Below are 11,442 nucleotides of genomic sequence, written 5' to 3' on the forward strand. Positions count from 1 at the left end.
GATTTTTAGTTTAAGATTTTCATATTGAAATTTTACAAGATAAAAGAAAACAAATATTATAGTAGTAGCTAAGGTTTCTAGAAAGAATAATTCTACTTACACCACCAATCTAACTTCTTACACCCTCAAATTTTATTTTTTTTATTTTATATATTTATAATTTATACAATTCTTTTATTACCCTAATCTCTAACCTTACTTTTTATCCTTCTCTTTACACCCAAAACCTTAAAAACCCAAACCCTAACCCTAGTAACTTCTTCCTCTGTCTCATCTCACAGACAATCCTCTTCGACTTTGCATCCGAATCCAATGACCTGGTAATTTCTTTTTGCTCTCTCTCTTTATATATATATATATATATATATATATATATATAAGTATTTGTATATCGTTTTGATTCTGATGATGAGAATTTTGTGATCTCTATATACAACTCTGTTTCAGTCTCTTTTGTTTGAAGCATGTGGAAGGACTGTGAATCCAGTGAACAGAGCCGTCGGATTGTTGTGGACGGAGAACTGGCATGTGTGCCAGGCAGCGATGGAGATGGTGCTCCGAAGCAAAGCATTACGGCTGATTTTCTACAATTAAAAGAGAATTAGAGAGAGAGACAGAGAAGACTTGCAGATCATTTTCGTAACCCATTGGTGATTGTTGCAAGTTTGCAATAGGTGCAGTAAGAGAGAGAAGCTATAGATGCATATATATGCAGTGAGAGAAAGAATGAGAAGGAGGAAAGGTGGTGGAGTGGTGGAGCAGTGGTGGAGTGGCAACGCCGATAGTGGGCTGGTGGAGGTGATAGGGACAATTAGGATTAGGGTTTTTTTGAGGTTTTGAGTGTAAAGAGAAGGAGGAGGAGAAATGTTAGAGATAAGGGTAATAAATGAATTGTATAAATTAAAAAATAAAATAAAATTTGAGGGTGTAGGGCGTTAGATTGGTGGTGTAAGTAGAATCACTCTTCTAGAAAATGCAAGGAGTAATTTTCAGACGAAAATACCCTCATTCAATTTTAGCACTAAACAATACACATTGTTTCAGTATTCAACGCCTTTCACTTTTTGAAAAATTTTAAAACTTAAAAATTCTATAACTTTTGATTATATATCCATTTTTAATCAAATTTATATTTTTAAAGTGTTCTCATTGAGATCTATCAAATAAAATTAATGATGAATATAAAATTCTAAAAAAAAAATTTGACAAAACTTTATTGAGTTGACTATCTACCATCAATGAAATTTTTTTGGCTTTTAGTTAGAGAAATTTCACTGAAGGATGGAGACAAAGGAAGAAAGGGACATTGAGGGGTTGTGAAGAGAGCGAAGAAAGAAAGAAGGACATGAGGCACTCAAGCTTAAAATAAAACCAAACCCCTTGGCCCTAGGTAATTTTTTTTGAAATTTCATAAATTTCTCTGAGTGAAAATTGAGAAATTTCTCTCAGAAATTGAAAATTCAAAAAAAATTCAATGCAATTCTAAAAATTCTCTCACAAAATTAAAAATTCAAATTTTTCTCTGAGCAATTTTGAAATTTCTCTAGTGCTATATTTGGTTAGGAGATTTGGGAAAGGAAATGAAAATGGAAAAGGAAAATATAGGTGAAATGTAAATAAAATATATAAAATGTACCTACATTTCAACTAATATCATATAACTTTTCCCTTACCCTTTCCAAATCTCTTCTCAAATCCCCCAACCAAACACAACATAAGTGAACAAACTATGTCAATCCCTCTTTGTTCACAGCCTTTTTGAAGAGAATATCTTTGATAGTGTAGTAGAAATTCAAAGATGCCAATCGGGAAAGATCTTCAATAAAGGAAGGATCATTAGATTGAGATTTTCCTCTGACGGGATTGAACGGACTTATGTAATATTTTGACCCATTTGAAGACAGATGTGTTAGAGATTTGGGGCGTTTGAGATCACTGAATTGAGAACGTTTCGAAACATAGATCCATTGGCTTTATAATTCTTAGAAGATCGATTGGTCCAAGTGATGTAGAAAAGGTAAGTGACGTCATTGAGGGTTAAGAGCTTGGTTTGGGTGTCGTCGGAGTTGGAGATATCGCACTAGATGTATTTGATGGGGGGTGGTCGGTGTTCCACGGCGGACGAGGGCAGTAAGAGATGCTGTAGACTTTCCAAGGGCCACTGGGGGTGTTGGAGAGATGAAGAATCTCGGTGAAGCTGCTACCAACGATGCCTGTGGCGTCGGTCATTAGGGTTATGCACTAGTACTTCAGAGGTGCATCGTTGTCTTCGAATTTCTTCAATGGAGAAAAAAAAAAAAAACAAAAAAAGAGAAAGTACATCTAAAAGAGAAGAAGTGAGAGACTAAATACGTATCATTAAAAGGTAAAGTCGGTATTTTTTTTGAGAAGCGAGTTGGCCTAAAATAGGAGTAATTCTATTTCCACACACTAATTCTTCGTAATTCACACATTTAATGAAAATTTTCATTAATACAATTTTATCCTAGAATAAAAATATCATAATACCCTTTTCTTCTTCTATCCGAACCCTAATTCTAAAACACTACAATCATCCTCTATCGCCAGTGCCACCACTCTCATCCGCCATCCTCTCCCATCACTTCTTTCCCTCTCCGCCTGTGATCATTTTCCGTCATGAACCATACACTCACAAATCTACCACCGCAAATCACTAAAGGTTGAGTGGCGGCAACAACAGTAAAGGAGAAGGAGAAGAATGGAAAAAAAAAATAAAAATTAAGCTCTGTTTAGTTTAATTTTAGAATATGTTTTAAAAAAAATTAATAAAACTTCTTATTTTAATATGATTTTATCTTTTTAGGGGCAAAAAAAATTAAAAATATTTTTTGGTATTTATTTTTATCAAATTAATTTATTTTTTTTCAGAAAAATTTCAAAAAAAAAAATGACTCAAAAATCGAAACTAAACATAGCCTTAAGGTTTTAAAAATGAAAATGAAGGTAATATTGGAATATAGAGATGCGTACTGAGAATTTATATTTTTATAATATTTGTATTGAGAATGTGTTCATTAAGTGTGTGTGCCGAGAGTAATTGGATATAAAATTACCCCTAAAATAGCTCACTAAAAGACAAAATATGTTAAAATAGTGAATAAGACAAAATATCACATCCAATCCATAATCATTTTATTTTTTCTCTCATAACTATCAAATCAACTATTAAAAAAAAATCAACTATCGTTTCAAACAAAATTATTTAGGCTAAAATAATTAAAGAATCAAATAGCGAATAAAAATAGCATACTTCCCAAACAAGACTCCAAATATAATTAAAACCGTGAGGTACCTTAACTCAAAAAAAAAAAAAAATTAAAAAAAAAAAATAAATAAATCCCTAGACCTTTACTACTTTTACTACTAAGGCTATATTTGGCATGAAGGTTTAGGTTTGGGTTGTGTTGGGGCTATTTTAGTTATAACAAGACAAAATAGACTTTTTAGCCTAATAAAACAAAATGTTACATCCAAACCATAATCATTTTATTTTTTCTCTCACAAAAGCCATAAAAACCAAAAACCTTATTCCAAACGAGACTTTTTAACTCCAGGTTAAAAAAATCAAAAAATTAAAAAGTTAACCCATATTCCAAATTAAGGCTATTTAAAATATTTGAGTGTCATCTCCCTAATTTTGATTCTGCCTTTCACTAAGGTATTATTCCCCTTTTTTAAAATTTAAAATAAATATAATTGGATTGATTTTAAACTCATTTAATCTTTAAATTGTGTAGAATGATGAGTTCGAGATCAGTTGGACGCATTCATTTTAAAACATTATTAATTTAAATTTTGATAAAGAAAAAATATATATATATTTGTTTTATAGTAACTTAAATTTACCCTATCTAAAGAAATAAAAAAATAAACCCTTAAATTTAAGCATTTTAAAGGAAAATTGTTTGGCGTGTGTAACATATATACCTTTGGTTTAATATGTTTGTGGTCTTTGATTTGATTTATTATAGTGTTACCTTATGTGATGTTTGGTTATAATTTTTTTTTTCATAATTCAACTATATTTTGATTCAAGCAAGCAAACCTAAATTGATATAAAAAGAAAATTTTAGTGAAACCAAAATTATCAAAACTGAAACATGCTTGATGTTGAAAACAAAAGAAATTATTCAAAAAGAAAGTTCTCAAATGAGTAGTTTTAAAATTCATATACATCCTAATTTGAAAATCCAAATACATCTCAGTAGAAAGAATCGAAATTAAGACGTAGTGTAATATATGAATGATCCAATTCTTCGTCTCTTCTCTGAACAGAAACCAGGCTCTCATGGTAAACAATAGCCTGAGAAGCCACAGTTCGAAGATCCTTCATCTCAAGGGTAATAGGGTCTACCAAGTACAAATGCCCGTCCCCAACTTGGATGAGGAACTCACCTTTCTTCCAAAAGCCAAGCGGAATTGCTCCTTCAAAAGGTCCAGCTATTAATTCTCTTGTCCAACGTTCTTCTTTCAATACCCAAATGTTGAAAACGTTTGGTGCCACGTAATGTGTTGGATAACATTGTATCCAAGCAAGAGAGCCATTGTAGACTCCAAAATAATGTCCGACAAAATTAGTTCCTGGGTGAGGACAACCTAGCTCTGGTATCCCTTTGAACGGCACCGGTTCATCCTGCTCCAATATGTTTTGAAACACCTCGTAGCCCATATGAAATGAGAGTTTCGTAGCATCATCATTTTTGTTACATGCACTCCAGTAGTAAACTCCATCCATGTAAGTGTAGAACTTACAAGTGGAAGAAACACTACATTCTGGAAAAAAACCCTTGAAATCTCTCCAAGAATCATCACACAATGAATATATAGCAATGTGTTTAGGGTAACTTGATGGGTGAATATCAAGGCCGGAACCCCAGCTGTACATCCTAATTGAAACCACTTTATAATCACCAGTGAAAGGATCCATCCCAAACCCAAAAGCATTTCTCTCGAGTTCCATTCTTGGAGGAATGGAGTTGGGGAATGTTTGTGTCGGAAGAGCTCTGGATTCTCTGTTCGCTGGGTTCCATAGAGCCACAGAATTCCAATTGGTTAAGAGACAAAAAATCCCGTTACAAGGACCCATGACGTGCACTTTTGCATTCAACTTTAGACCAAGATATTCAAATACTGGAACTGTGAGGGATTTGTCACGACACACAGCAAAGGTATATTTTCTGGGAAAGTTATTTGCATCTTTGGGTTCAATCCTATGAACGAAGAGGCAACCATTTTCCTTCTTGTTACTGTTAGTGAGATGCTTGGCTATGAAACTGTGATTTGTAATGAGAGAGGACCAAGATTTGGAGACGCACTTAAATCGCAACAAAGATTTGACCGGTAATTTTACAAGAATCTCAACCATCACATCTTCATCTATGTAATGACTCACCATTTCTTTTGTTTTTTCTTTTTTCAGCAAAGTTGTTTGGCCAAAGTCGGATCCCTCAATCAAAGCCAACGAAATTGCGCATCCATTTCTTCAAAACGTAAATGAAAGTGCTTTGTTACAAGAATAATCTAGAATGAATTCAAAAATGATTTTTTTATTTTTTATTTTTTTTCCTTTTTAATTCTACAATACGCTAGCCCTTACAAGTTCACAACCAATAGCAATAAAAATAATAGAAAACGTGAATCTAGAAAAGCCCAATCAATCTAATCTGAATAAAGATAAGCACACACCACCTTTACACCCATTTTAGACACTCATATCGTTGGTAGAGGGGATTAGAACGTGGAGAAATTACTTCTTCTCAATGTGTAAGTAAAAAAGTTTTTTCAAGTGAATGATATTCTTTATAAATATTAATATGCAAAATCATAATATTTTTCTTGATTTTGTAATTAAGGTTTGAAGACAACGCTAACAGATATTTTTCCCTTAAAACAAGGCACTAAATTATGTAAGCATTAAATTTTAAAGATCTTTTTTAATCATAAAAGGAATGAACACATATAAATAATTTTTTCCCCTTTTATTTTCCTTCTTAAATTCAAAATTTAAAATTTTAATCAGTGTGTTTGATTTTAATTTTCTGAATTCAATTTTCTGAATATTGAGTTGTTTTTGTTTTTTGTATTTTTTTGTTTTTAGTAAGCAATTTTTTTTTTCATATTTTTGAATATATTATGAAAGAGTCAAGATAAGGTCATGACAGATTAAATGAGTACTTTCTCAAAGTTTAGTTTTCAATTTCATAGATTGTGCATTTGATCATGAAGAACTATATAATCAGAAATGATTTGGTAGACATAGTGACTGTTGCTGTTGCTGTTGCTATTGCTATGTGCACAGTGAAATTTGTATTGATGCAATTATCTATGTTACTTAGTGTCCCTAACGTTTACCTTTAATTGGCCGAAGTAGTTACTCTTAGACTTGAACCTGTGTACTACACTTGACAGCCCAAACTTTTTGCCATTGCACCAAACAATAGGTGATATCTTGCAAATCAAGTGATTAAAACCCAAGTTTGACTATCTCCAGCAACCAGTCACTGGTATAGCCTCAATTTAAATTGTGTTACAATTCAAAAGGTGCCAAGTTCTTGTGTGGTATATCATATATGGATACCTGGATTGTCATGTCCAACAGGATACCAAAATATGGCTTGATTTCATATTTCTTAAGTACTTTATTTATTTAGAGTAAAATTGTGTTTATAAACTAATGAAGAGTATTTTAGACATAAAATGAGAGTTTTATGCAAAGTTACGAGGTACACTCAATACATAATGTGTGCATGTCCAACTAGACATAATTATGATTGCCATTTCTTTTTCTTCTTTGTCTTCTTAGTTTAACCTTCCTTCTTAGAGGTTTATTATTTCTATGATTATTCTCTCCATATGGTGATTTTTATTTCTGCAAGTGTACCTCTTAGACTGTTGAAATGAAACATTTGACCCGTGGATGGTGTGTTTCTTTCTCTATTTAGCCTACTTGAATGCCGTAGATCTGTTGATTAGATTTGTATCGGCTATCCAACTGGGATAAATTGGCTTGAGTTGTTGACACGATATGAATTTTCATTTTAGTGAGTCTCAACAGTTTTTTTTCTCCCAATCTATCTGTCATTTCCATTATTGTCAAATAGCGAACCGAACCGTGAATCGTTATGCTACAATAGTGAATCATGAATCATAAGAGCACTTTATTTAATATCATGTAATATAATTTATGAAAAAATAATATATTCTCATACATGTATATATACATATAAAAATACACACAATGTTTAACATAAAATGAATATCAATATAGCTAAATTATATATACATGTATATATAATTATGTTCTTTAATATAATTAGAGGGGTGAAACATCTTTTTGGTTGAAACTCGTATCAAAACGTATGAATCTAATCATGAATCACACAATTCTTACAGCCATGGTCCTTTCTGTTTAGAAGCCTTACATATTTGATATTATTACTTAAATTGATTTTTGTTGTTCCATTTACTTCCAGGTATTCAGGTGGTGGATTTGGTTAGAAGAGCAGTGCCCCTTGCCCTGACACCTAAAAATGACCCCAGGAGGGATGAGCTAAAGAAGCTCCAGGAGAAGAAGGAAGAAATCGACATGCGGGGACATAAGTAGGTCCGATGCATCCTCTGGTCAGGGCTAGGGTTGGCTATCATGCAGGTCGGGCTCTTCTTTTGTCTTACATTCTGGGAATTCTCATGGGATGTTATGGAGCCAATTGCATTTTTCACCGCCACCACTGGTTTAGTCATAGGTTTTGCCTACTTCCTGTTTACTTTGAGAGACCCAACTTACCAATGATGAAGATGAGCACCAAGCCTAGACTGCTTAATTGTCAATTGCATTCAAACTATAACTTATTGATTCTAAATATATGTATATATTTTCTGTGGTGTCCTATCAGGTTGATCTTCAAGCACAGGCAAGGGCTCATAGGATTCTTAAAACCCATGAAATAGTGTGAACTTCAATATTACATAGTCGTACAAGTCATACAGCATACAGTGAATCAGTTATCAAGCATAGCAGTTAAATTTAATAATACTAACTGAGCAACTAATATCTCCATTAAAATTCAGAACAAAGCAAAATTCAACTAGCAATTGGAAACAATTTCTGTAAGAACAGAGACATTCAAACCATCAAAACATGTTACAAAACCAAATCAATAGAAATTTTCATTGAAGAGCCATAAACACAACACAATTCAAAATACCTCATTAGCTCCTGTCTCTCTATGAATCCTTGCTGCTTGAGATCATAAAGTCGAAATGAAACTGCAAGGGAGAAAAATTTAGGTTCATTGAATAGAAATCAAATCAAAATCAAAACCCTAGAAATCAAAATCAAAACTCTAGAAATCATATCAAAATCAAAGAGAGATGAGAGAGAAGAAACTGAATTAATCGAATAAGGGATGCAATCCAAGGCTCTCACCGAATTAATCCAAGGCTCGGAATTAGACTCAAATGCCAAGCTCGGAATCAATCAATTGGAAGTGGCTGGTGGTTGTCTCTGGTGGTGCTCGTGTGTTTGTGTGAGATGTCGATGGAGAGAAAGGAGACAGCAGGGGAAGAGAGAGAGAGAGAGACGTATATACAAAAAGAAAATGAAAGTGTGAGCTAAAGGATCGCTAATAAATCTGTTCAAAAAAAAAAAAAAAAAAAAACTGTTATTTTAAATCAGATTGCTAATAAATCTGTTAAAAAAAATGACAATATTAATGAATAAATAAAATTGAGATGCAGAGAATGTGAAATTTTAAAAATATTAATAAATAAATAAAATTTGGAGTAGAAAATTTTAGAAAAAAAGATTTAAGTATAAGTTTATAAATTATTTTTGTATTAAAAAAATCTAGATTATAACTAGAATATCTAGTTTGTTGGAAAAAAAAATAAAAAATTGTCATATCTACTAGAAATTTATAAATATTTAAGCACGTTTAGAATTTTTTTTTTATTATTTATAATTAAAATATAATTTTTCTAGAGAATAAGACGGTTTGAGACAAAAACAAGTATGGATCTAGAATGAAAGTGAGTGTGGCATAAGTTTTTAAATATATATATATATATATATATATATATATTTTGTTTTACTTTTTAAATTCAAATAATTTACATATACTTTAGAAGGAAAAATATTTTTAATTTTCTAAAAATATCACTAAATTCAAAAACATATAAAATTTAATATTTTACGACATGAAATTTATATTGTTTTAAGTGCAAATATTTTATAACATATTTTTGTATGCCATGAAAATATATATTTTTTACAGCATATTTTTACATGCCATAAAAAAATCAGATTGTATTTATTTTTATTTTTTTTGTACAAGTTTTCATGACATTCATTAGCATGTCGTGTAAAATTATAATATTTTACAACATGAAATGCATGTCGTCTTAAGTACAAATATTTTACGACATATTTTTGTAAGTCATAAGAGCATACATTTTTTACGGCATACTTTTACATGTCATAAATATATGAATTAACGACTTACATGGCATGTATGTTGTTATTGACAAAACATTAACGACTTGTAAAAAAAAAGGTCGTATACTAACTATGATATGCATTTAATGCACGCCGTAAACATAATGTCGTAAATAGTTAGTTTTGTTGTATTTAATGCATGCCGTAAACATGATGCCGTAAATAGTTAGTTTTGTTATATTGGTTGTAGTTTTCATAAGGCTTTTTACAAAAAGTCTCTTTTGTTTATTATATATTACAATTATATAGATGGATAGATATAGATATAGTTTTGAAAGAAAATTTTTAAAAAATTACTATACTTGATGGGTAAAGATTAATGTATGAAATATTGAATATTTATTAATTTTGTAATAAATGCATTTTATATTTTCCGACAAATTTACAATTAGGAAATAAAAAATAAAAAAAAAAATTTACTCTACTTGATGTGCAAACATTAGTTTTTTTTTTTTTTTTTTTTTTTTTTTTTTTTTTTTTTTTTAGTATGAGACTTGGTGGAACACAAGAATACTTTGTGGACTTAGGTCATGTTTCTTTGTACAGGCTGGATAATGGGAGATTGTAATCCATCGAATCGTTAATCCTAGGATACATAGTCCCTTGATTATTTGATTGGAAATGATGTATATCTTATGTTTGTTTAGTCATGAGATTAGAATTCTCTATTAGGTGATGTTCAAGTAGTGGAGACTTTGCAATCAGAGGCTTTTGCTGGATGTTAGCTGTTGGTGACCTTTTGCTATGCTGGTTTTTGTGTTGTCTGTTGCCTTTTGTTTTGTTTTTCTTCTGGTTGGTTGCTCACCAACTGTGATGGTGTGCTTGCAAGAGATTGGGCAGTCATATTGGTGTCAACCTAGTTGGGATTGGTATGTTTGCTACAATGATTTTGCACCCATCTGTTTCCTTTTCTGATGTAATATTTTTTTTTGCCGATCAAAAAAAAAAAAAAAAGGGATTAGATATCAGGAAATGACTATTCTTTTTAATCTTATATTTGTTTGAGATATTGAGAAGAATGATAAATACTCAAAAAACTATTTTGTCCTTTTGAATTGTTTACTAAATAATAGAAATACTAAATTTGAATTGTAATTTTATTTTATTTTATTTTTGACTAGAGCTTTTAAAAAATTAAATAAATAGAACATCAATAAAAATTACATAAATTTATTTTAATTTTTAATTGAGATTTTTAAATTTTATTTTACTTTACTAAGTATAATTAATACCATGAAGGCATAAAATTTGAAATTTTTTTAGCTCCTTAATATTAGGTCAAAACAAACCCAACACTAACTTCTGCTATTTTAAAATAGCACAACACAATTCTTGGAACACATAAACAAATGTAGGAACACCATCCCAGAAATACAACAACTTAATCCTTTTGTTTTTGTTTGGTTTTGTTTTGTTTTTTTTTTTTAGGAATAGAACAACATAATTATATAACAAGACCAGAGAAATGCATAATAGAGTTGTTTTGCTTCCTTAGCCAGAAGGTGAGCAGCATGCCCAGAATTATGTGAAAAATAATGAGGAAAAAGATGTTAAATAGTAGAGGGTCAAAAATGTCTTTTTACTATCTAATTCCATGGGAATAGTTATCTTGCATTTTGTGTCCCATACCCTCATTATGATAGAATAATCCAATAAGTTTAAAATTTCTACACCAAATAATAGACTATTCTATACTCCGAATATGGAGTCCTATCCCATGAGTGAATCCTACCAAACAAACACCTCCTTATTGGGTTATATGTCCTCTAAATGAGATTTATAAATAAATCTCTTATTATAATTCTACCATGTTGATCTAATTAACAATGTTTTAAAGGAGGTAAGATTAAATACATGTCCAATATATTATCGTATTGATTAAATGTCCAATAATTTCATGACGTGTATTTTTGTATTTTTAAAATTGA

General features: G+C 30.9%; 1 protein-coding gene across 2 annotated transcripts; it reads right to left on the minus strand.

The window, feature by feature from the left end:
* Positions 1 to 4,131: 4,131 nt before the first annotated feature.
* Positions 4,132 to 8,642, minus strand: LOC114307943 (F-box/kelch-repeat protein At3g23880). Of its 2 annotated transcripts, none has more exons than XM_082887151.1 (3): positions 8,447 to 8,642; positions 8,226 to 8,286; positions 4,132 to 5,501 (listed from the first exon to the last, which is right to left on the minus strand). In XM_082887151.1, exons 2-3 carry the CDS (start codon positions 8,228 to 8,230, stop codon positions 4,223 to 4,225), a joined length of 1,284 nt encoding a protein of 427 aa, XP_082743277.1. In that variant the 5' UTR covers positions 8,231 to 8,286; positions 8,447 to 8,642; the 3' UTR covers positions 4,132 to 4,222. The 2 variants fall into 2 exon arrangements, with proteins under 2 accessions (XP_082743277.1, XP_082743278.1); XM_082887152.1 differs by having other exon boundaries at positions 8,408 to 8,615.
* Between the last annotated feature and the right edge of the window lie 2,800 nt (positions 8,643 to 11,442).

Source organism: Camellia sinensis, chromosome 9 (genome assembly GCF_055761805.1).
Source record: "Camellia sinensis isolate YWXY chromosome 9, ASM5576180v1, whole genome shotgun sequence".
In the NCBI taxonomy this organism is placed as follows: Eukaryota; Viridiplantae; Streptophyta; class Magnoliopsida; order Ericales; family Theaceae; genus Camellia; species Camellia sinensis.